Source organism: Gopherus flavomarginatus, chromosome 10 (assembly GCF_025201925.1).
Source record: "Gopherus flavomarginatus isolate rGopFla2 chromosome 10, rGopFla2.mat.asm, whole genome shotgun sequence".
NCBI lineage: Eukaryota > Metazoa > Chordata > Testudines > Testudinidae > Gopherus > Gopherus flavomarginatus.
In genome coordinates, this window is record NC_066626.1 from 81,486,730 (window position 1) to 81,511,041 (window position 24,312).

Consider the following 24,312-nt stretch of genomic DNA (forward strand, 5'->3'; position numbering starts at 1 on the left):
GGCGGGGGCCAATCCGTGGGTGGGGGGAGGAGGCGGGGGCGGGGCTACAGGGTTGTCCTCCACTGCGCTCCGTAGTGGGGCGGATGTGACGTACGGCACGTCTGTCGTTGGCTTCCGGGCGAGGCGCTACCGTCTTCGCTGCCCCCCGGGACAGGTGAGCGCCGCCCCCGCGGCCTGGGGCTCTCAGCGCCCCGCCGGCCCCGTAGGGGGCATGGTCGGAAACTGCTGGCCAATGGGGGGAAGGGCGGGATTCCTGGGATCCCCTGGCCAATGGGGGGAAGGGCGGGATCCCCGGGATCCCCTGGCCTCTCTGGCCAACAGGGGGTGGTAGAATCCCTGGCCAATGGGGGGGAAATCCCAGGATCCCCTGGCCAATGGGGGGGGACGGGATCCCCGGGATCCCCTGGCCAATGGGGGGGAAATCCCAGGATCCCCTGGCCAATGTGGGGGTGTGGGATCCCCTGGCCAATGGGGAAATCCCAGGATCCCCTGGCCAATGGGGGGTGTGGGATCCCCCAGGCTGTGCTGGGCAGTCAGGGCACATGGTCCCTGTGGGCCGTCCCTGGCCTGCGCTGACCCCTCTAACCACATTGCCACCTTCAGAGATCGAGAATCGTGCGTCGGACCCTCAGAAACCCAGAGATGGGCCCCTAAATTGTGAAATTTAACCCAGATTGAATTGTGTGTTTTTGGCCAGTCTCGACCCCCCCCCCCAAGCTGCGTGTGAGGGACAATTAGTGTCGCCTGCTCCCCCACATGGGCTGGATATGGCCACCAGACTCCTCCTTGTTTTTGTGGCTACAGACTAACACGGCTACCCCCTGATATCCGGCTGCAGGAGCTCTCACCCCCACATCTGCTGTCTCCTGCCCAGCACTTTATCCTGTCCCCCAGCCTCCCCCGTTGTCTCCCCACCCAACCCCCCTCAGTTCAGTCTCCTTCCTCCATTGCCTCCCACTGCCCTCAGTTCACCCTCCCAGCACTCACTCCATCTGCCCAGAACCCCCATCAATACAGCCCTCCCCCTCCTCACTGCAGTCCCTAGTCTCACCTCTGCTCCTTAGGGTTCTTCACCCTCCCCAGACCTGGAGGGGGAGGACTGCAGTGGGGTCCCCTCTCCCACTTCCCAGGCTAGCAGGGGAGCAGCCGCCTGGGCTGACAGCTGGAGCCCCAGTCACGCCCGGGGTGACTGACAGGATTTCAAGGTAAAATAAAGCTGATGAAGTGGGTTATCCACGAAAGCTTGTCCTCAAATAAATTTGTTAGTCTCTAAGGTGCCACAAGGACTCCTCATTTTTTTCTCCAAGTTGATTCAATTGTTTATTTGTGGGTTGCCCTCCCACCCTTTCTATGTCAGAAGAAGTTTCTCCTCCCTGCTGGAGTGTAGGCTCTTGTTTCTTGTTAGCTTGACAGCTTTGTTTATCTGAGGTGTAAATGAATTCTCATTGTCTTTGAAAGTATCTTGTAATTAGCTGCCTGGTGGAGGAACCACATTCCTTTGTTCAGGGCCCGGTAACTCCTGTTTGTCTGGAAAAAAACATCCTGCCATGTGAGCCTTCTCTTACTCAGAAATCCCAACTCCCAAGAGTTGGCAGGTCTGCGGTGGGGCACTGGCCTCGCGGTGCGGTTAGTGCCTGGTGTCTGTGGCGCAGCCCTTGGCAGGCTTGCTGGTCACATGGCTGCAGGGCTAGAACTTGGGACCTTTCACTCCAAAGCCAGCGGCCCTGCCCTGGAGGGAGACCTTTATTGCCAAGAGCAGCACCGCTGGCTCTTTGCCCCGTGTCCCCCAGCTAACGGGGCGGCACAACTGCCTGTGCTGGAGCAGGCTGGCCATGGCCCATCTGCACATCCACTGTGTGCTCCAAGGCATGATGCCAAATGCAGTTTTGCTCCTGCCCATCCCCTGCCGGATCACAGGAGCCTGTCAATGGCTCTCCCTAACTCACTCTCATTCCTTCTTCAGACTCCTGCTGGAAGCAATGCAGCCCCTCGAGGTCAGGTCTGTGTTTGAGGCTGCCCAGGATCCCACCTTCCTGCATGGCCTCTCCCTCGTCAATTGCTCTTCAGAGGACCTGCTGTCCACAGACTGTTATGCCAAAACGCAAGGTAGTATCTAAAGGCCAGCGAGCTGGCTAGAGGGGCAGTAGAGCCAGCCAAGGGGCTTCCTGGGGAGGGCAGGAGAGTGTAGGGAGATTTCACTGCAGTCCAATCCTAGGGGGTATCCCACTCTCTGGGGCTTGGTGGAGTGATGGGCTCTGGTTGTGAGCTGCTTTGCCCCAGGCAAGAGGCTTCAGCCTGAGGAGCGCAAAACACTTCACATGCTGAAACTAATCCTGTTTGGTGGGTCGGTATCATCCCTGTGTTACAGGTGGAGAAACTGAGGCACAGAGGTGAAGTAACTTGCCCATGGCCATGCATCAAGTGGGTGGCAGAGTCAGGAACAGTCAAACTGACTCTTCACCCTTTGCTCTAGCCACACTTTGGAGTGATCTGTCTGACCTATAGCCCTCTGTCCCTCTCCAATGGAAGTGGCATATCTTCCCTGACTTCCTCTCCCTCTTTCAGAGAAGCCAGTGGTGGCCGATGGGGAGGAGAGAGCCCAAGGGGTCCCAGAGATATCGGACCGGATGTGCTGCTCATCCTGCTCCCGGGTGTTTGACAGCAGGGAGGAGCAGGTAGGCAGCAGCCTGAGGGGTGGAGGCAGATGGGTGGTGTGTTTTCCATTGCCACCAGCAGGCAGCACTGTGAGTGAGTAGGGAGCTGGGGAAGCAGAGTGCTGTGAAATGGGTATGTGACTGGCCAAAATGTGGACCATGGAGCTCTGTAGTTGTGGCCTGGATACGCAGAGATGCAGCCCAGAGACTACTGGTCCTGAAATGCAGTGCTCCATTTTGGGCTTACCCACCTGTCACGAGGTGGAGTATTGCATGCTGGGCTTTGTAGCTTCCATCAACCGCCCCCATAGGATGAGGGAGGCTGCAATTGATTCTATTTTAAGCCAATCAAGTGCATTCCTCAGTCCCCTGGTAAATTGCGGATGCAGCTCTCAGGTGAGCAGGGTCTGGGTGCTCTGGCGTAGCCACATTACCAGCTTCCACACGCTGGAAAGCCCTGGCCCAGGGGGTCAGACTGTCTCTTATAAAGCTGGTGCCATGTCTCTGCAGCCTTGGGGGCAGGATGGGAACTTGGCAGTAAGGGCATTAGCTAACCAGTGACCATGACATGCCAGAAAAGCAAGGCAACTTCTGCTGATTCCCAAGTCTCCGGCAGGCTGGCATCTGGCTGAGGAGAACTCTGCGCTGTCCAGTCCAGGGGTGTGGGTTGGTGCGCTTCCATCCATCTGATCCGGGGGATCATCAGTATGGGATGCCCCTTCTCACTCCGTTTCCTCCCCAGACTGAGCATTACCGCCTGGACTGGCACCGCTTTAACCTGAAACAGCGTTTACTGGGGCGCCAGGCACTCACAGCAGAGGAGTTTGAGGAGAAGACCCGTGCAGGTGAGTGGGGACAGACGGGAAGGGCTGCTGTCATTGGCTTGCTTGAGCTGGTGGAGTGCCGCATGAAGCAAGCACCCTTTAATTACCAGTTGATATCCAACTCCAGGTGTCACCTGTGCTGTAAATTCTGCAACATAAAACAATCTGTCACTGACTCAATCCAAAGGTGCGGTTGGGGTTGGGCCCCTGACCAGACCAGCTTTTGGGATCAGCTGGAGCAATCCTTCCTCCCCCGTCCTCACCCAGAACTGGCCATTGAAGGAAGTAGCTGGCTGTTTTTATCTTGCCTGCTGGGCCCTGATAGGGTTTTGCCCACTCCTGGCCTTTCTACCTGCTGGAGGATCAATTCTTGTTGGTTCCACTAGCAGCTGATCCTAGGGGTGGCCTCTCTAGGTAGCTCTTGGAGGTCTAAACTCACTGCTTCTTTCTTCCCAAAGAGGATGCCTTCTTTGGATGGAGAGATGACAGTGTGGTGGGGGCATCAAATGTGTGGCACACCCCATCACCGCAGCCCTTCAGCAGGGACACAGGCTGCAGGAAGCCTCTCTGGTGGCACCTGACTGGGTGGAGAAGCTCCGAGCACCAATCACACTTACCTTCTCCCCAGCAGCTGCCTGCTTCCTAGGTCCCCTTGTTTTCCTGCCCCATGTGGGTGGCTCCTCTGGGATGAGTTCAGGTCCTGTCATGTAATATCATAGATTACCTCTGTATAAATCCATGGTATGCCCACATCTTTAATACTGCTTGCAGATGCGGTCGCCCCGTCTCAAAAAAGAGAGACTGGAATTGGAAAAGGTTCAGAAAAGGGCAACAAAAATGATTAGGGGGATGGAACAGCTGCCGTATGAGGAGAGATTATTAAAACTGGGACTTTTCAGCTTGGAAAAGAGATAACTAAGGGTGGGGGGTGGGGATATGATAGAGGTCTATAAAATCATGACAGGTGTGGTGAAAGTAAATAAGGACGTGTTATTTACTCCTCCTCATAACGTAAGAACCAGGGGTCACCAAATGAAATTAAGAGGCAGCAGGTTTAAAACAAACAAAAGGAAGTTCTTCTTCACACAACACAGAGTCAACCTGTGGAACTCCTCGCCAGGAGATGTTGTGAAGGCGAAGATTATAACAAGTTCAAAAAAGAACTAGAGAAGTTCCTGGAGGACAGGTCCATCAATGGCTATTAGCCAGGCTGGGCAGGGATGGTGTCCCTGGTCTCTGTTTGCCAGAAGCTGGGAATGGAGGATGGGATGGATCACTTGATTCCCTGTTCTGTTCATTCGCTCTGGGGCACCTGGCACTGGCCACTGTCGGAAGATACTGGGCTAGATGGACCCTTGGTCTGACCAAGTCTGGCTGTTCTTACGCTCTTGTGGTGAGGTTGGTTCTAGCCCCTCTGCCCCCTGGAGCTGGTTGGCTCTGACCTGGTGAGTGGGGCCAGGCCATGGGCGGGTACCTCAGTGAGAACCGTATGTTCTGCAGACGCCTCCACCCTCAAACACTCACTCCTCTCCCACCCCAGGATCCTGCTTCCCCCCATAACGTGGTGCACTCCCTCTACAGCATCTGCCTGGCTTGCTACCCTTGGAGCATCAGATGGGCTGTCTCCACACTGTTCACATTGGCTGGGCTGCAAGAGGCCATCGCACGTGTCCTAGAAGGCTGTGGGGGGAGTAAAGGGGGCAGTGGACATTCGGGGGATCTCTTAAGTCTCCAGCTGGGACGTAGAGGACGTGGGCTCTGTGATCCTAGTGGACTGGGAGTTGTGCCCTCCTCTTCGTTTTAGGGCTCGTGCCTTCCTCGGGCGCCTTAGCATCTAACACCCCTGTCCCCCTCCTGCCCGGTTTGCAGGTGACGTCTCCAGCATCTCTGGGTCCGATTCTGATGACTCCGATTCAGGCAGCGAGTCCGATCTGCTCCCTCCCCGAGACCACATGGACCCAGGGAGCAGCCAGCAGAGCCTCCGCCCAGGCATCCGCTCGGCTAAGGTCCTGTTCCGCAACTCCCAGGGCCAGCTGCTCTCCGCCTACCGCTGTGTGCTGGGCAGTAAGAAGGCAAGTGATGGCCCGGCAGTGCTGAGTCCCATCCCTGGTGACCTGCCGGAGGTCCTGGAGCAGGTCGTGGTCCGGGATAGCCCTGTCGGGCCGGCACATGGAGTTTGGCTGGGACCCCGACCCCTCCTTGTCCCCGTGATCCTGCGGGCAGCTGGACACATGTGCAGGGGAGTCGAGCACCAGTTCTGTCGGGATCTTGGCTGAGCGAGAGGGTTCTTGCCCAGGTACAGGGGGTGGGGTCTGGGCCCAGGCCCAGCTCATCCGGGCAGAACCAAGGCTTTACTTGGTGCCTGATGAGCTCTGTTCAGATGGGAGCTGCTGCTGCTGCCATGATCACCTGTCTGGCCCCAGCAGGCAGGGGCAACCCCTGCTCCCTGCCCAGCCCCTGCCACATGGGTCAGCCCCCAGACTGCCCCTTCCCTCATTGCCTGCAGAGCCCCTGGCTAATGGCTCCCAGCTGGCAAAGCCTGCTGGGTCATCGGCTCCAACGGGGAGGCAGCTGATGGCCAGGGAGGGTGTGTGCTGCCAGGCTGCTAACAGGAGGGTTTCCTTGTGCCAGGGCGGTGGTGAGCAGCAGGCAGAGCTGGTGGCATCTCTGCAGAGCATGGGCGCAGGAACCTGTTGGGTTATCCTGATGACAGGCGGTGGACACTTCGCAGGAGCCGTCTTCAGGGGGTGAGTGTCCCAGGCTGGCCCTGAGCATGGGGCTAGGGCAGGGTCTCCTGCTCCAGTGGGCAGAATCCTGTGAGGGCCTTGGCGTGGGAAGGAGTGCTCTGTGGCTTGCAAGTGGTTTGGGGATGTCTGCCCCTGGCAGAGGGGATCAGAGGGGACGTGGTGAGATGAGCCCTTGCCTCCTGTCTGCTTGTGGGGGCTGGCCCAGAAGGTGTCTCTCCTCTCCCCAGGGACATGTGGCACTGCCAGAACCTTCACGGGCCCCTGGTGGCGGCAGCAGCTCCTGGGATTCCTTTCTTGTGCCTGTCCATCCCCCGAAGCTGGCAGTGTGCTCTGGCTGGAAGAGGAGTGTTCATTTCCCTTCTGTACGGAGGCAGGGGCAGGGGCTCACCGGGTCCCAGGAGTCCTGACACCCAGCTCAATGTGTGCTGCACAGACCCATGGCCAGGCCTGCCCTCCCTGAGTGGGGTTTAGGCCCTGTTCCCCCACGGTCCTGCTGCCCTGGCCCGCTCTGAAGTTTCTCTCCCCCAGGCCTGAGGTGCTGGATCACAAGACCTTCCACCGGTACACGGTGCGTGCCCGCCGGGGCACGGTGCAAGGAGTGCGCGATGCCCAGGGCCAGGCCTCCATGCCCAAATCGGCCGGCGCCTCGCTGCGGCGGTACAACGAGGCAGCTCTGCTCAAGGTGGGGGCGAGCGCCTGGGCCCAGTTTAGGATTGGGCCCTCGCTGCTGGCCACGCCACAGTTCTGGGGCAGCCTCTGGGTGGGGGGTGCCCAGGCCATGAGCAGCCCCTCCAAGGCCTTGGCTGCAGCTGGCTCCATGGGTAGAGGCAGGACAGGGTGTGTCCTATGGCTGGAGTGCCTGGGAGTGGGGATGGAGGGGGCACGGGCGGCTGGCCGGGGGGCTGGTACAGGGATGCCGCCCTGGTTTTCAGTCCCTCTGCTTAGGGGCTGGGGCATGAGATAGGTGCCCCTGTGCTTGGGGGTCCCTCTCCCCTACCTCATGGTGCTCCCTCCCCAGGCTCTCTGGCAGTGCCTGAGAGGCATTTAGGGATAACACCTCCCAATCCCAGGCCAGCTCCCCAGACTGCTGTGAGGGGTTCAAACGCTGGCATCTGAACAGTCTGGGCGCAGCCCTGGCTTGGGGTGTCCGGTGCACAATGGAAATAGAGCCCTCTCTAGCGCCCCCTCCCGAGAGCTGAGACCTTACAGGCCCCTGCCCAGCCCCCAGGGACCACTGCTGGCCCCTCAGACATGCCTCATCGCTTAAACTCCACCCCTGGCAGACCTCCATGGGCCAGCTGCTCTGGGGTCACCCCCACGCATCCCACACAGGATCCTACCCCACCACTGCTCTTCACTTCACAGCATGAGATCTAGACCGAACCGATAATCCCTCCTCACATCTCCCTGCCCCAGCTTCCTCCCCACTGCGGCGCACTCTGTAGGGCCCTGGTCCTCAGGGTCCAGCATCCTCCTGCTGCAGAGCTTGGCTTCACTTCCCGGCCGGCACCCTCTCCCCGCCATGGCCAGGCTGCTTTCACAGTCCTCGGGGGGGGGGGGGTCCCACCGGGCCCCCTGCTGCAAAACCTGCCTGTCCCTGTGCCTCTCCTGCTCTGGCTTCCTGGGTCTCTCTCTCCAAAGCTTCTCCCCAGGACTCCTGCTTTGTCACCTCGGCCTCTGGGAAGTGCCCACTCTCCAAAGCGGCTGTGGAGAAGACCCGCGCCTGGCTTCAGCCAAGCCCCTTCGCGTACCCATTAGGCATCAGAGCAGTCGTTAAGGTTAACGAGTCCCCACTGTCCCTAGGCTGGGGGGCAGCACATGGGGGATCCTGCACGTACACCCTGGTGTTCCACAATGCTTCGAGCACCATACTGATGCCTTGATAATGTCAGAACCCCTAAGCTGTATGCCTGAGTCCCCGTCCCGATGGCCCAAGCACCCCACAGCTGCACAGGGCTGGCTGTGCTTGGCCATGCCCCAGTGCAGAGGAGGGCTGGCAGGTGCGGCCTGGGAGCTAGCAGTGATCTCTCCCCTTCCACCCCCAGGACATCCAGGACCTACTGGCCAGCTGGGTGCAGCATCTGCAGGGAGCCCAGCACATCTTCCTGCGTGTCCCCTGTGCCAACCGGGCACTGCTCTTCAGTGGCAGGAACCCCCCTCTGCACAAGGACGACCCCCGCATCTGCAACATCCCCTTCAGCACCCGCAGAGCCACCTTCAGGGAGGTGTTGCGGGTGCACGCGGCCCTGGCCACCCTGCAGGTGTATGGTGAGAACTGGGGCCTGGGGACACTGGTGCTGGGGGGCGAGGTGTGAGCGGTCTGCTTCCCCATTGCCTGCTCCCCTGGCCACCATGCCAGGCTTGCGTTGCTTCTAGACTCTGCCCAGGCCGGGGTGGCAGTGCCAAGCTGCCTACTTCAGAGGAATTCTCCTAGATGGGGGGCAGTGTGTTCCTCCCCCAGGGATGGTGGTTGGCTGCAATGCCCCCCCCCCACACACTCTGTCTGCAACACCTGCCATGCCCCATGTGCTATGGAAGGGGCTGGGGTGGCTCTCAGCTCTGTCTGGGGATGGTCTCTGCGGGGCCCAGCTGGCGGCCCACGGACACAAGGCTCCCGTCTTGCAGGGAAGGACACAGTGGTGGCGGATCTTGTTGGCTTCCCCCGGAAGGGCTGGAGGAAAGTGCCATGTGCGCGGGTGGAAGAGCCCCAGCAGGGTGACGCCAGCTGTGAGTGAGGGGGAAGGGCACCGGCGCGTGGGGAGGGCACTGGCTGACTTGCCTCCCCCTACCCTCATGGGGGTTTCCTGGATGGGGGAGGGTACCCAGCATCGGACCCTGTATGGCAGCAGCTGCCTCTTGTTTGTGCCCCAACCTTGTGGGTCCCCTTGGGAGAGCAGGTTCCAGGCATCTGGGCACCCCATAAGTGTGCTGCCGCAGGGCACGGGGTGGGGGGCAATCGTGGACAGCCCTGATCCGGGCACAGTCATCCCCAGCGGGCCCTTTCCCCAATTCGCCTGCGGAGAAGGGGTGGGGCCTCAGGCAGAGCGCACTGGGGCGGGCCCACCAGCCCCAATCTCACCTGTCTCCCCCAAAGCCCCGTCGGAGGAGGAGGAGGAGAGCCAGGCTGGGGAGCTGGAGATGGTGGACGTGACGCTGAGCACCCTGCAGCTCCGGGAGTTTGAGGTGACACCTAAGCGAAGCCACAAGAAGAGGAGGAAGAAAGACAAAGTGGGGAGAGGTGAGAACGGGGCTAACATGGGTGTCCTTTGGTGTGGTGGTGGCATTGTATGACCAGGTAGAAGCTGCTGGCTTCCCTGCCTTTGCCTCTGGGGCTGGGGGCAGCTACACGCCCCCGGGATGGCAGGGAGGTGTTGGCCCCGGACCCGGTTTCTATCCCTCTCCTGGTTCTTCCAGGAGCACGGGCCCTTGCCGAGGGGCCAAGAGGCCAGGAAGAGCCCGAGGGCTCCTCACCCCAGCCAGGAGCAGAGACGGTGACAGACCCTCAGGAAGGGCCTGGGGCAGAGCCTGCTCCCTGGGGGAAAGGAGGTAAGTCAGGCCAGGCCGTGCTGCCGTCTCTGCCCTGCCGATGTGTACCACGTTGGGGTTACGTGGGCTTAGGCTGCTCCACCCCCAGCACCCCCCAGCTCAACCCTGCCATGTGCTGCTGGGTGCGAGCAGGTGCTGGGGAGCCAAAGAGGCAGATCGGTGACCGTACAGAGCAATCCAGCTCGCCCAGTCTGCGCTGTGATATGGGCAGGTGGAAAGGCCCACCCCTGGGAGCAAGGGCTGCAGGCCATGCCATGCCGTAGGGGCTGGACCTTGGCAGCTGGGCCTTTGGAAAGGACTGGGGGGTCAGTGGTAAAGGGCTGAGCGAAGGGCTAACGTGAGCCTTGGGGTGTGAACAGGGTAGAGAGGAGGGGATTTTACCTCTGTACATGGCCCTGGGGAGACCGACCTTGGGGTCCTGCATCCAGTTCTGGGGGTCCACATTTTAAGTAGGCTGTGGAAAAACGGGAGAGGTGCAGAGAAGAGCTCCGGAAATGACTGACGCTCCCTTGCACTGAGACCTGTAGGGAGTGCTGTCTGCATCCCTTATGGAGAGATGGCGATCGTGGTGTCTCTCTTCCTGGGGAGAGCCCAGCTGAGACAGGACAAACGAGAAGTTGGTGCCCCTCGCTAACCCTGCAGGTGGTTAACCACAGCGTCTCTCACTGGCTTCGCATCCGGCCAGTGCCAGCCTGGACCATGCTTTAGCCACACCCAGGGTGACGGGAGGGGGGCACTCTGGTGTGTGCCATGTGGGTCAGACTCTGCAGGTCCCTGAGCAGGTTGTTCCCTGGGGGGATTCCTGGCTTTGGGGTTGGGAAGGAGCCAGCTCAGGCAGTGCCAGAGGTGCAGGCCCTGTGCTGCTCGGGCTTGGTGGGGCTCTGGGGCTGGCTGTGATCTCATCTGTCCTTTCCTGCCAGAAACACCCCTGGGCCAGCTCCGCGACGCCTTGTTCACGGCCTGCAAGACGGGGGACGTGGGGATGCTGCGGCGCCTCCTGGGTGTGGCAGAGAGCGGGGCACCCCCAGCAGGCAGCGAGGATGGTGCCATGGGGCAGTCCCAAGGCCACCCTGGCAGGGTGCAGAGTGAGGGCTCGGAGCCCAACCACGCAGTCCCTGGGCTCCTCTCGCTGCTCAGCGAGCCCATCGACGGGACCGGCTTCACCCTGCTGCACGTGGCGGCTGCGGCAGGGAAGGGGGCGGCTGTCCGACTGCTGCTGGAGGCTGGCGCTGACCCTGCGCTCAGGTACAGCCACCCCCTGAGCCCAGCACTCTGGGCTGTCACCCACCCCTAAGGCTGGCCCCGAGGGCGCTCCCTGGCCCTGCTGGTGGGCCCTGGGGCCGGCGGGAAGCTGCCCTGTGCCTGCAGCTTGTTGAGAGAGAGAGAGAGAGAGAGCGCTATATTATACCCATCTCCTCGATCGAGCTGGAAGGGACCCTGAACGGGCTTTGAGTCCAGCCCCCTGCCTCCACAGCAGGGCCAAGTACTGTCCCTGACAGATTCTGCCCCAGTGCCCCCCTCAAAGATTGAGCTCACACCCCTGGGTTTAGCAGGCCAATGCTCAAACCACTGAGCTCTCCCTCCCCTGCCCCGCCCCAGGGCATCTAGCAAGCTGGGCGGGTGGGCTGGTCTGGGAGCTGGGTGGGGCGGGGTCCCCTTCCCCAGCGGCTGGTGGGACTGCCTGTCCTGCGGGGGGTGGGAGGGGGGCAGCCTGCCTAAGGGAAGCAGCAAGCCCTGGCCATCCCGGCCCTGAGCCGCTCTCCGCTTGGCTCCCAGGGACTGGCAGGAGCGGCCCCCGTATTGTGTCTCTGCCGACAAGTCAACACGCAATGTCTTCCGCAAGTTCATGGTGGATCACCCAGCCAAGTACGACTACGGGCGGGCCAAGGTGGGTGCCTCCCGCTGCCCTTCCAGCCCTGAGATCCCTCCCTGGCACCTTAGGACAGCTGGGGGGAGCTCACATCCCCCTACCCCGGGGTGCCTGAGCCCTCCCTGGGGAGCAACACTCGGCTCCAGGCGGCTGGTCCCCCTCACCCACTCGGGGGCCCTGCCCCTCGGCTGCCCCTGTCCCGCTTGAGTTGGGGGGAGAGAGCAGTGCGAGGAACCCAGTCCGTGTCTGGCGCAAGCCAGGTGTGGGGGCTATTAGCAGAGACAGGGAGGGGCTGCCAGGACCTCCCCCACCCAGGGTGTCAAAGCCCATCCTGCCCTAGGTGCCCGGGCCCCTGACGGCGGAGATGGAGGCCAGGCGGCTGGAGAAGCAGCGGGCACAGAAAACGCAGCGGAAGCAGCGGGCACAGGAGCTGAGGGAGCAGCAGCAGCGGCTGGCGCAGGAGCAGGAGGAGAAGCAGCGCTTTGCGGCCCTGCCAGACCGAGAGAAGGTGAGGCCTGGGGTGCCCAGACTCCCCGTCCCCACATGGGGGACACCCTGCCCCGGCTCAGACCCAGCCAGGGCTCACCCCACTCACTGAGGCTCCGGCTCTCTGCTTCTCAGAGGGCCCTCGCTGCTGAGCGGAGACTGGCTGCCCAGCTGCAGGACACAGGCGTGGCTCTCGCCAACACCAGGTAAGGGGACCCTGGGCACTGAACCTGCTGGGGGGAGGTACCCAGGGGGAGGAGGGGCTGGGTGGTACCAGGGGGAGGAGATACAGGGCGGGCGGGGGCTGGGGTGGCACTAAGGGGAGGAGATACGGGGCGGGCACCGGGGAGGCACCGTTCCCCGGTGGGGCTGCCAGCTATCCTCTCCAGTTGCTGGCAGGGCCCTGCCCATGCTGTACCTTCTGCTTTGTGCAGGCGCTGCTGGCAGTGTGGGGAGTCCCTGCTGGGCCGGATCCCCTTCCACTACCTTGACTTCTCCTTCTGCTCCACGGCCTGCCTGCAGACTCACCGCCGGGGCCGTGCCGGCCCCCCCTAGCGCCCGCACCGCCAGGAAGGCAGGGGGCTGCCACGCACAAGGGGGCGTGTGTGGAAACGGACAGTCACCTCCTGCCTGCTGTGTGCTGGGGGAGGGGGAGAGGGAGAGGCACTGGGCACTCCCGGGGGGGCTGAGCCTCCTTCCCAGCCCAGGGGGCAGCCCTCTGCCTCGAGGGGAAGGGGATCAGAGCGCAGGCTGGGTTGAGTGGGGGGACAAGCACCACCCCTGGGGCAGGGCCCTGTTTTGGGGCAGGGGGAGCAGGCTGCAGCTGGGGGAGAGGAGGGACCAGGCACCCTTGCCCTGAGGGCCCAACAGTGGTGCTGTGCAAACACCTGAGGGGCTGGGGCTCCGGCTCCGGCTCCAGCTCCCTGTGGCCCACAAGCCAGGCAGTGGGTGGTTAGCGATGGGCAGCTTGGCTCAGAACAGGGCCCCCCATGGGCAGCAGCTCCTTGCCTCGGGTGGGAGCTTGCTGCAGCACCACGGCCCCTGCCTGGCACCCGTTCACCCTCCCCTTTACCCAGGGGCTGCGCTGGCCGCCTCCCCTGCTCTGGGCCTGGCATAGCTGAAGTGACTGACTCAGGCCCCTGCCCTGCAGCTCAGCCCAACCTGCGTCGGCCCTTGCAGCTGGACCCGGGGAAAGTGGGGAGGTGATATAGCCCCCCTGCTGCAGACAGGTGCCCAGTTCTTGCTCAGGGTGCAGTACCTTGACCCCAGTACCCTGAGCAAGCCCCCCAGTGGCCCTTGTGTGCTCCCCAGGGCTCTGACCCCAGGCTCTGGCTCAGGGCAGCTCAGCCAGCCGCCCCGGGCCCCCCATGGTCAGTCAGAGCTGTTCCCGGCCCATGAGGTTCGCTGTGAACCATGCTGGGGCAGGCGCAACGCCAGGGTGACAGAACATGCCAGACAGGGCAGGGAAGGCACAAGATTTTTAACGGGTAATAAAATGTAACCCCTGGTGCCCAGCCTGGGGGGCACAAGCTGGCAGGCAGGAAATCAGCTCCCTGGCCATGCTGCCTCCACGGCCCCCCACCCCCAAGCACACGGCTGCAACGCACCCCGAACCTGGCAATAAAGGGCAAGCTGCCAGCAGTGAACGCCATGTCTCCCTTCGGCGGGGCTCCAGCGGCCTCGGCTTGGTCTGCTGCAGGCAGCTGGGACTGATCCCTGCCCGTCCCCAGAGGCTACACTTGGGGTCTGCCGCTGGCAGAGGGACAGGCCCAGCCCTGGGGGGCCGGGATGCTGTTCTGGGCAGCGGGAGCCAGGCTGTCCACTTCCTCTGGCTGCAACGGACCCTGTGAGTGAGGGTGGGGGCAGCCCACAGCCCCTGGGCTCTGCTCAGCCGGCAGGGCTCCCCCCGCCTGGTGGGGCCAGGGGATTTGGGCATCGCCAGGGGAGGATGGCCAGAGGCACCTGAGCTGCAGTTGACTCTGCCCTCAGCCCAGCTGGGGGAGCCCTGGGGGGCTGCGTTAGGGAGGGCGCAGCTCAGTCCCAGCCCGGGCGCTGACAGTCTGGTTGAGCAGGGGCCAGTCCAGGAACAGCACGAAGGGCCTGGGGGGGGCCCCCTCCAGCTCCAGCAGGGTGACGTTGTTGGGGGCCGAGGCGCTCAGCAGCGAGCCGGGGACGAAGAGTGTCTGCTGGGGGCCCCGCACCGGCCAATACCGGCCCACGTTGAAGCCGTTTATCCAGAGCTGGCCCTGGAGAGGCAGAGAGGGCATGAGTGTGTGGGGGCATTCTCAGCCTGGCACACTGCCCCACTGCCTCCACCCCACACAGCCGCCCGGTGCCCTCTCCCCCGACCTCCACCCCGGCAGTGGGGGCGAGCAGCTGTGACGTCTTGGGGAGAACTGGCCCCCAGCCGGCCCCCCATGGTACCTTGCTCCAGCCGGGGAACTTCACAAAGGTGTCCCAGGCGACGCCAGGGGTCTGGAAGGCCCCAGTGTAGAGTGCCGGCCCCAGCCTGGCCCTGCTCCCCTCAGCCTGGGGGGTGGGCAGGGGCCAGCCCCGTGTCACGGCCGAGTCCACGTCCAGGGGGTAAATCAGCCAGTCGCTGAGCAGAGCCGAGTCCAGGGAGAGATTCTGGAGCAGGCCCTGCGAACATGGGGACAGGAGACCAGTGGGGAGAGAGCTGACGGCCCTGCCTGTGGGTTTGCCCCCCTTACTCCTCTCGGCTACCCCATGCCCACTGCTCCCTGCACAGGGCGAACCCTGCTCCCTGGCCATGCCAGGAGGGGCCTTCCACCTAGGAGCTGCCTGCCCTGCTCCGCGCCTGGCGCCTCCAGCTGCTGCCCCAGCCCTGCCCAGCCCCTCCCTAGTTCTGCAGGGGCGGCAGGCAGAGGATGCCCGGCCCAGGGGGCACCTGGCATTAGCGCCCACGCCCGCCCCTCACCTTAAAGTCACTGGTGTTCACACCAAAGTTGATCCTGCCCATGTTCTCCACCAGCAGGTCCAGCCTGGCACCAGCCTGGCCCGTGAGGTTCAGTGTCGTCTGCCCATCGCGCTCCAGCCTCCCCTGGTACTCCTGGCGCCAGGCAGGAGTGGGGAATCAGGTCAGCACCAGCCTCCCCTCCCCAGAGCCTGCCACCCCCCCGGCATGACCAGACGGACTCTCCCCAGCAGGGGGCAGGCGGAACCAGCTCCCAGGGCTCCCTCCCATTTGGATACCCCGTGGGGTGAATGCCCCTGACAGATCTGCCCCATAGCAGGGATGGGACCCCTGTGAGGGTGGCACAGCCCCCACCCCAGGCTGGCTCCAGCACTGCCACCCCCCACCCCACAGGCACTAACCCCCTGCTGCACAGAGAGGCGCTGGGTATTGCCCCACAGGGCCCCAGCGCAGGACGGTACGCACCCCGTTGAGCAGCACATAGGCGCGGTCGCAGACGCTGTTTGGAGGGGCACTCAGAGGGGCTGGATCCCAGACGTCCCGGGGCAGGCGCGTCCGGTACAGGACGAAGCCATGAGCCTGCAGCAGATTGGAGGGTGAGAGCCCCATGGGAGCAGGGGGCCGAGGAGCTGCCCATGGGAAACCCTCTCCAGGGCCTCCTGTCTGCAGCAGGCCCAGCATCTGCCTTCCCAGGTAAAGCCTTGGCAGAGGCGAGGAGCCTGGCACCAGGACCCTGTGCCCACCCGTATCCTCACCTGCTTCACGGCCTCGAAGGTGAGGGGGAACCGACTCCGGATGGGCCCGCCAGGGCACAGCACGTCCAGCAGCTCCAGCACCTCGCCCTGCTGCAAGAGAGGAGAGGGGCAGGGTGGATGGGGGCCTCCCAGGGTGGGGGGCGGGCAGCTCCCAGGGCAGGCACTCACCTTCTGCAGGGGCACGTGGCCGTAGGCGTACTTGGGGGTGGCAGGCGGCATCGGACCTTCAGGCAGGGGCTGGAACTGAACAGTAAACCCTGTTAGGAGCCAGCCAGGCTGGGTCAGGGGCACCCCCCCGATGCCATGGAAGGGGGGCAGGGGGCCAGAGCCATGCCTGATACCCCAGCTCTTTGGGCTCAGAGTCATCAGCCCAGGGCACCTGCCGGGAGCGCCCCACTCCCTCTGCCCTGCCAGGGCAGAGCTGCCCTCGCCCCAGCGGTCCCTGCAGTGAGCAGGGTGTTACTGTGCTGGCATCACTGGCAGGACAGGGCCTTGCCAGGACAGGGCCCTGCCCCCGACACAGGCAGCAGCACCGGCTCCGCGCTCTGCCCGGGGCTCCGCGAGGTGCCAGGCAGTGGCGAGGGTGGTTCCCCCCCTTGGCCCGCTGGGCTCGGTACCTTGCCGATGACCGTCCGGATGGCAAACAGCTTCTCAGTGGGGTCGCCGGCCTCCGAGAGCGGCGCGTCGTAGTCGTAGCTGGTGGTGACTGGCTTGTAGCAGCCCTTGTAGTCGGCACCTGGCCAAGGCAGGTGCCATGAGCCAGGGCTGGGCCCTGCCGTGCCCCTTCCTGGGCCCCAACGGTGCCCCCCACTGGCCCGGGGCTGCAGCCTGGCGAGCCCAGGGAGATGGGGGCAAGGGCCAGGGACTGCTGGGAGCTCTGTGGGAACGGGGCCTGGCCCGCGGCACGGAACCCACATGGACCGTGGCCTGGCGTGTTCCGGGAGGAGGGGGCCGGTGCTGGCATGGGCTACAGGAGCCCAGTGCAGTGCTGCTGACAGCCGAGAGCACCCAGGGGTGGGCAGAGACGGGGCTCGCCGGTCCCGGCCCAGGCAGGATGGGCAGAGATGGGGCTCGCCGGCCTGGGCCCTGGTAGGACGGGCAGAGACGGGGCTCGCCGGCCCCGGCCCAGGCAGGACGGGCAGAGACGGGGCTCGCCGGCCCCGGCCCTGGTAGGACGGGCAGAGACGGGGCTCGCCGGCCCCGGCCCAGGCAGGATGGGCAGAGACGGGGCTCGCCGGCCCGCGCCCTGGTAGGACGGGTGAATGCCCAGGTACCACAGCCGTGCAGGGACCCGCTAGGAAGCACCCGCCAGCCCTCTGCCCTCCAGGGGTCCCCTGCTCCACACGGGCGGGTGAGCGGTGGACTCACCGCTCCAGTAGCCGAAGTTGGTGCCCCCCTGGAACATGTACCTACATGATAACCCAGAGGTGGCCATCAGAGCCCAGCGCAGCCCCACCAGTCCCCAGCGGCTAGCCCAGACAGGCCCAGGGCTGGGCTGGCACCCTCCCTCCAGCTCCCCCCGTCACCCCCTCCTGCCTGAGCCCACCCGGCCTGACTCCACGGGGGAACCCCAGTTCCCAGAGGGACCAAGCCAGCACCGTGGGCTGGAAATGGTGTAATCCGGCTACTGCCCAAGGAAAGGGCCAGAGCCTCTGGGGACCGTGGGAGGAGGGACGGGGACCGAGAGACCTGGGCTGGGGGAGAGGGGAGGCAGGAAGGAGAGGACAGGTTGCACTGGGGCCTCCTGCCTGGGGCAGGGAAGGGGGAGCCCCTCTCCCCTGCCTGGGGGAGTCTCCGAGGCCCTTTGCTGCCAGTCCCCGTGCAGGGAGCGCAGCGTGGGCCAGAATCGTGCCAGGGCTGTGGCACCGACCAGCACCCGGGCACTGGGGGTGGTGCACAGATGGGGAACCAGGGACAAAGGAATGTCTGGGCTGCTGGGCAGCAGCCCCAGAGCACCAGCTGCACGGGGCTCCCCGGGGCAGGGCCAGCCGCACAGCACATGTGGGGCTGGCCAAACCCCAGCAGAGGATGGCCCTGGCCCTCCAGCCCTGGCAGTGCCAATTCCACCCCCCAACTCCAGCACGACAGCCCTGGGGCCGGGCCCAGCAGAACCTCCCCACGGAGCCCTGGGCAGAGGAACCCCCAGGCCTTGGGGGCCTGGCGCCCGCTGGGATCCAGCAGCAGGCGCTGCATGGCCAGGGGCTCTGCCCCTGCTCCGAGCGTGACCTGTCCAGGGCTGCCCCCGGGCCCGGCCCAGCCCAGCCCCCCACGCGGCCGGACAGTCACATGTTGACGTTGGCTCCCAGCTGCAGCATGTCCTGGAGACCCCGAGCCACCTGCACGGGGCTGCTGCTGGCGTGTGGCTCTCCCCAGTAGTCCAGCCAGCCCGTGTAGTACTCCGAGTTCACCTGGGGCAGACGGACCATTACCCACAGCCCCCCGCAGCCAGCCAGGGCCCCCCACACCCGAGGACCCCCACACCCCAGGGCCAGGCAGCTCCCAGCAGCCACCAGAGGGAGTCGCTCCAGGCACCAGGCAGCGCCACCCCCTAGCACTGAGCCTGCAGCAGGTGCTTCTGAGACAAGGGAGTCCAAAGCCCTCTGCCCAGGCCCCACACCCCACAGAGCCTGCCCATGCCCCAGAGCGACATCCCCCAGAGCCCTTCTGAGCACAGAGCTCCTGCCACAACCAACCCCCCAACCACTACAACCCCCAGAGGCCTAGGCAGCACCTGCCCCCCACGGCCCATGGGGCCCACTCTCACCAAAGGTCCCTTGGGTTCATAGAGTCGCTGAGGGGCAAACGCGGCTGTGACGTTGGGGTCTGGGGGACAGAAGGGGGCAGATCAGCACGGGCCCCGTGCCCCATTGGGCTCCTCCATCAGCCCCCTTCCCTCCACCTCCCCCGTCCAAGCCAGGCCCCCCCATCCTGCCCCATCCAAGTCAGCCCCCCTGCCATCCTGCCCCCCGTCCAAGCCAGCTCCCCCCACCATCCTGCCCCCCGTCTGAGCCAGTCCCCTGCCCGAGTCAGCCCCTTCATCCTGCCCCCCGTTCAAGCCAGCCCCCCCCACCATCGTGCCCCCAGTCCGAGCAGCCTCCCCCACCATCGTGCCCCCGGTCCGAGCCAGGCCCCCCACTGTCCTGTCCCCCGTCCGAGCCAGCCCTCACGCCGTCCTGCCCCCCCAGCCAGCCCCTCATCTGAGCCAGCCTCCCTGCTGTCCTGCCCTCCATCTGACCCAGTCCCCTGCTGTTCTGTCCCCCATCCGAGGCAGCTCCCCCCGCCATCCTGCCCAAGCCAGCCCCCACCCAGGGGCACCTGGCCCGAAGTCCACGGTGGTGTAGAGCCCCTGCAGGGTGCCGCACCGCAGCTCGGCGGCGCTGTTGCCGTCAGTGGTGAAGAGCAGCACGTCGGGCCCCAGCCGGGTGCGGAAGGCGGCCAGCAGGTGCCGCAGGTAGTCGTAGTCGCAGGCCGAGTAGCTCCCATACTCATTCTCCACCTGCGGGGTGAGCGGCCGTGATGGGGAGGCACCATGGGACCTGGGCCACTGCTGGGGGAGGGCAACCTGCATGGCCCCAGCCAAGAGACTGGACGAGTCCCCCCCACTCAGCCCCACTGCCCCTGCTCTGCCAGCCCTGGGCTCCCCCCACAGCTCTGCCAGCACCTCTCAATCCCGACCCACAGCCCCTGCTAGCCCTGGCCTGGGCTCCCTCCTGCCAGCTGTGCCAGCACCCCTCAGTCCCAACCCGCAGCCCCTGCTAGCCCAGCCCTGAGCTCCCTCCACAGCTCTGCCAGCTGTGCCAGCACCCCTCAGTCCCAACCTGCAGCCCCTGCTAGCCCAGCCCTGGGCTCCCCCCAGCTCTGACTGTGCCCCTCACTCCCAACCCACAGCCCCTGCTAGCCCAGCCCTGGGCTCCCCCCAGCTCTGACTGTGCCCCTCACTCCCGACCTGCAGCCCCCTCGTATCCCTCCTGCTATTTCAGTCCCTCCCTCACTTATTCTGAGGGGCTCAGTGCCCGTGAGCCCTGCACCCTATGGCCAGGCGATGGTTCCTGCCTCCACCCCCTGGAGATGAATCCGGGTCCCAGAGAGGGACAGATGGGGGGGAGGGGCAGGCTTTAGCTAGTAGCTCCAGTTCACACTCGCATCCCAGTGCTCCCCATGCGTGGCTCCCCCTGCACAGCCCCAGCCTCTGGGTCTCATTGACCGGGACCTGCAGCTGGAGGGCTCAGCTCAGCCTGGGGCGGGGGGGGGAGGTACAGGGGCAGGGGGCTCCAGGGCGATGGGGGTTACAGTGTAAGGCCCAAGGCCTTTGTCTGCTGCCATATTAGGAGAGCAGCAGCCATGAGCCCAGAAGCAGGAAGTCCCGTCCTCACATTCTATCTAATTAGATTAAAACAAACTCACACCGGGCTGATAAGGAGACCCCATCCGAATGGCTCCCACTGTCACCAGATACAGAAACGGATCTTAAGCCGGTTACAGAAAACCCCTCGGGCAAGAAACCACCTGTCAGTAGCTGTGGGTGTGAAATCCTCATTTCTTCATTGTTTTATTTCTATGGTCCCACTTCCCTATAGCTCATCTGGCTGGTCTCGGTCTGGTTCTTTGATTGTTTCTGTCTGTTACACAATGAATGTCGCTGGGTGTGAATTAATGCAGGTGCTGGGTTGGATTGGTTAGAGAATTTGTTACCATGTTTGGGTTGGTTAGTAAAATGTTAGGATCATGGTTGGTTAAGGTGCAGCTAAGCAAGACTCAAGTTTCGCTCTCTAACCTGGGCTCCAAAAGGAAGTTCTTGGGAACCAGCTCCAGGACACAGCCCCAGATCAGAGCTCCCTCAACACCTGCCCATGACACTGGGCAGAAACTGGAGTCCCCCAGGTGGACCCGATCCTGAGTGGCCAGCAGGGAAAAGTTCATCTGTCCTATTGGGAGTGGTGAGCAGCGTATGTGTAGCGTGTGCTACAGGTTAGGTGGGATGTTACTGTGTCAGGCTCTTTCACTGGTAAAAGACTCTAAACCCACAAAAGATTAAGCCCTGAGTGGACAGGGAAGGGGTGTGTGTTCTGAGCCCGGAGACCATGGAGGGGCAAAGTTCGGTGCCTTGCGCCTGGAGCCCTAGGTAGAGTTGGGATGTCCCAGAGGGTGCGAGTAACAGAGAATTTTGTACTTAACAACAGGGCCAGGGGGCTCTGTGGGGAACAGGGAACTCCAGAGCAATAGGAGTTGCAGGGGGCTCTGTGGGGGACAGGACAGAGGGCTCTGGGGTGCTGGGATACGCTTGGAAAGAAGCAGTGAGCCAGGGAAGGACCCTGAGCCCCTCACCCCACCTGGATGCTGATGATGTTCCCTCCGTTCTGGTACAACCGGGGCTTGATCCTGGGCAGCAGGACGTCCAGCCAGGAATCCACGGCCTGCAGATAATCTGGGAGTAGAGACAGCACTGGGCTCAGCCCCCCGTCTCTGACTGCACTGGCAGGCCCAGAGTTCACATGAGAGCCACGAGCCCGCTGTGGTTTGTGCACAGGGCACTGGCAGAGCCCGCCAGCCTCTCCGAGCTCGCCCAGGGTGGGAGGCTGATGCCCGTCTCCCGGAGGCGGCGGGGAGGGACGGGGACAAGAAGGAGCCCAGCTGCTCTGCATTCAGGGCTCCAAGGATGGGGAGAGGCCTAGCAGGTAAATGTCAGAGCCCCACAGCGTCCTGGCACCAACTAAGTGGCCTTGTGTGGCTGAGCACAGGAGACTGGTGGGCTGGTCCCCGTGGGACGCCCCTTACCTGGGTCAGAGGAGCGCAGGACAATGTCTGGTTTCCACAGCAGCCAGGCAGGGAGGCCGCCCTAGAGAAACAGCCCAGAGGAGAAAGAGACTCATCAGTCCCTGGAGACTTGGAGATTCTGGGTCAAGTCTCATTGGCCTGCGTCAGAGACCCATGAAGGGGTCAGAATTCAGGGGCAGCAGCAGAGCTAGGAGGGGGCTGGGCTAGCAGGGGGCTGCGGGTTGGGATTGAGGGGCACCAGCAGAGGTGGGGGGCCTAGGCCAGACAGACAGGGGCTGGGGTCAGACTCAGGGCAGAGCAGCCCCTGCCCAGCCCTCACCATCTCCCACTCGGCGCAGATGTAGGGCCCGGGCCGCAGGATCACCAGAAGGCCCAGCTCTGCCGTCAGGTCCAGGAAGTGTCCCAGGTCTCGGTCCCCAGAGAAGTCATAGACCCCGGGCAGCGGCTCGTGGTAATTCCAGGGGACGTAGCTGGGGATGAGAGTCAGGATCAGCGAGGGGAGCAGCCTCTGGGGTCTGCATGCCCTGGGGGGAGGGAGGAGGGCACCGCCTCTGGGGTCTGCATGACCTTGGGGGGCCAGGACGTGGCTGAAGGCCGAGCACCACAGCACAGCAGGGAGATCCCTAAGGACACATGCGGGTCCCGGCGTGGCGCAGAACTGGGAGTCCTGATCCAGTTATTGGTGCACTAACTCTCCAGATCCCAGAGGGCCAACTGGCCGAACTGGGGGGCACACACGCCCCCTGTGAGCCCCGGCCCAGCTGGAGGGGCCTGGCCATCAAAACAGCCAGCGCAGAGCTGCTGGCACCAGCCGCTAGGGGCCACGGCTGCGCCGCTGGACGCTGCAGGTGAGGGCTGCGATCAGAGCTCACATCGGCCCTGCACGAGACTCTGGTTTTGGGGCAGGAACTGGGACCCCAGGGCGAGAGCAGTGACCTGGAGAGACCATGTGAGTGACGCCCTGCGGGCGAGTGGCCCTGGGGGCAGCCCTCCCTGTGGGGGCCCGACTGGAGCACGCGCGTCACCTACACCTGCACGGCGTTGAGGCCGCTCATGTACATCTTCAGGAGGCGGTCGCGCCAGGCGGGGCGCGGGACGCGGGCGTAGTGGATGCTGCCCGAGATGTAGCGGAAGGGGGAGCCGTCCTTGCGGAAGCAGTCGTGGGCGTAATCCACCTGGAAGGAGCGGGCGCCAGCGCAGACCTGGCCCCACGGGAGCTGTGAGCACACGAGGCCGAGGCCCAGGCGGCTGCACTACTCCAGGTGCGGTCGTTACTGCTGGGGAGGGAGGGAGGGACAGGCGGGGGGCACCCTGGATGGGAGGCTCGAAGGGAAGGTGCAGACGCTTCCTGCTGCCCAGGGGCAGCTCTAGGCATTTTGCCGCCCCAAGCATAGCAGGCAGGCTGCCTTCGGGGTTTTGCCTGCGGGAGGTCCCCGGTCCCCTGGATTCGGCAGCAGCCTGTGGGAGGTCCACCGAAGCCGCGGGACCAGCGGACCCTCTGCAGGCACGGCACCGAAGGGAACCTGCCTGCCACCCTCGTGGCGACTGGCAGAGCGCCCCCCGTGGCTTGCCGCCCCAGGCACCCGCTTGGCGTGCAGGGGCCTGGAGCCGCCCCTGCTGCTGCCCCCCCACCTGCCTTCCAGATTTGAACACCCCCAAGTCGAGGCGAGCTCGAGCCGAGCCTGGGTAGCTGTTACTTCATTTCTCCCCAATGACACGCCCTGCCCCACTGTAACTCGCTGTAGGAAAAGCGGGATAAAACAGCACGAAACGCCCCCCAGGGGTTGTTAGCGCTGGAATTGCCGCAGGCCAGGCCAGGGCGATGGGCCTGGGATTCACCCAGGCCTGGGAACGTGTCAGGCCCCCCAGGGCTGCGGCCTCCCCCAGGCTCGGGCGGGGGCCCGGAGTGGCCGGGGGGGACAGACCGACCCAGACTCGGGTCTCAGGGTTTTTAGCTGCTGATAAGCGGATCTGGATCTGGATCTGGATCCGGCTCCCCCTCCCGGCTCCGGCTCCGGCTCCGGCTCCGGCTCCCGGCTCACCTCCAGCGCCAGCAGCGCCGCAGCCAGCAGCAGGACGCGGCCCGCGGGCCCCATGGTCACGGCCCCCCGCAGCTGGGGAGAAGCAGGCGCGTCACGTGACCGCCCGTGGCGGCTCCAGCCCGGCGCATTCCCCGGGTCTAGACTCAGGCGCTGCCGGGCACCGGCCGCACGGGGGGGTGGGGGGGCGGTGACCAGACGTCTCGGTTTTAAAGGGACAGTCCCGGTATTTGCGGATGTTTCTTACATGGGCTCTTATTACCCCCCACCCCCGTCCCCATGTTTCACACTTGCTGCCTGGTCACCTGCGGGGGGGGGGCAAAGGGAGCCCCCGCCAAGGCCAGAGCTCCTCCCCTCCCCATCCTGGGCTCTGGGCAGCTGAATTCCGGGGGCTGGGCCCGCCTGGCACCGCGACCCCCACAGCAGCCCCCCCTCGGGGCCAGCCGGGCCCAGCCCCCCACTCAGCCCCGCGGCAGGAGGCGGATTTGTCCGGCGGACCCCACCGGGCCTAGGGGAGCAGTGATCTCTGGGGGGGGGGTCTGTGCTGGGGGTCAATGGGGGCCCAGGGGAGCAGTGATCTCTGGGGGGGTCTGTGCTGGGGGTCAATGGGGGCCCAGGGGAGCAGTGATCTCTAGAGGGGTCTGTGCTGGGGCCCAATGGGGGCCCAGGGGAGCAGTGATC

At 64.3% G+C, this 24,312-nt stretch overlaps 2 protein-coding genes across 6 annotated transcripts; one reads left to right on the forward strand and one right to left on the reverse strand.

Moving 5' to 3' along the window:
- The first annotated feature begins 62 nt into the window (after positions 1-62).
- Positions 63-12,912, forward strand: ANKZF1 (ankyrin repeat and zinc finger peptidyl tRNA hydrolase 1). 3 transcript variants are annotated; one of them, XM_050916843.1, is made up of 16 exons: positions 63-154; positions 1,065-1,205; positions 1,964-2,106; positions 2,566-2,675; positions 3,397-3,499; positions 5,348-5,550; positions 6,110-6,225; positions 6,754-6,907; positions 8,271-8,493; positions 8,851-8,952; positions 9,320-9,463; positions 10,692-11,016; positions 11,548-11,659; positions 11,982-12,149; positions 12,263-12,333; positions 12,562-12,912. In XM_050916843.1, the coding sequence occupies exons 3-16, from the start codon at positions 1,980-1,982 to the stop codon at positions 12,680-12,682; spliced, it is 2,079 nt and encodes a 692-aa protein (XP_050772800.1). In that variant the 5' UTR covers positions 63-154; positions 1,065-1,205; positions 1,964-1,979; the 3' UTR covers positions 12,683-12,912. The 3 variants fall into 3 exon arrangements, with proteins under 3 accessions (XP_050772800.1, XP_050772801.1, XP_050772802.1); XM_050916845.1 differs by lacking the exon at positions 63-154 and adding an exon at positions 620-657; XM_050916844.1 differs by lacking the exon at positions 1,065-1,205 and having other exon boundaries at positions 85-154.
- Positions 12,913-14,026: 1,114 nt separating this feature from the next.
- On the reverse strand, positions 14,027-23,730 carry GLB1L (galactosidase beta 1 like). 3 transcript variants are annotated; one of them, XM_050916847.1, is made up of 16 exons: positions 23,635-23,730; positions 22,622-22,794; positions 21,912-22,062; positions 21,593-21,653; positions 21,148-21,242; positions 19,133-19,313; positions 18,582-18,640; positions 18,104-18,225; positions 17,186-17,226; positions 16,435-16,553; positions 15,986-16,060; positions 15,818-15,907; positions 15,528-15,641; positions 15,066-15,197; positions 14,552-14,767; positions 14,027-14,373 (listed from the first exon to the last, which is right to left on the reverse strand). In XM_050916847.1, the coding sequence occupies exons 1-16, from the start codon at positions 23,686-23,688 to the stop codon at positions 14,146-14,148; spliced, it is 1,911 nt and encodes a 636-aa protein (XP_050772804.1). In that variant the 5' UTR covers positions 23,689-23,730; the 3' UTR covers positions 14,027-14,145. The 3 variants fall into 3 exon arrangements, with proteins under 3 accessions (XP_050772804.1, XP_050772805.1, XP_050772806.1); XM_050916848.1 differs by lacking the exon at positions 22,622-22,794 and having other exon boundaries at positions 23,635-23,709; XM_050916849.1 differs by lacking the exon at positions 23,635-23,730 and having other exon boundaries at positions 22,624-22,698.
- Positions 23,731-24,312: the final 582 nt, after the last annotated feature.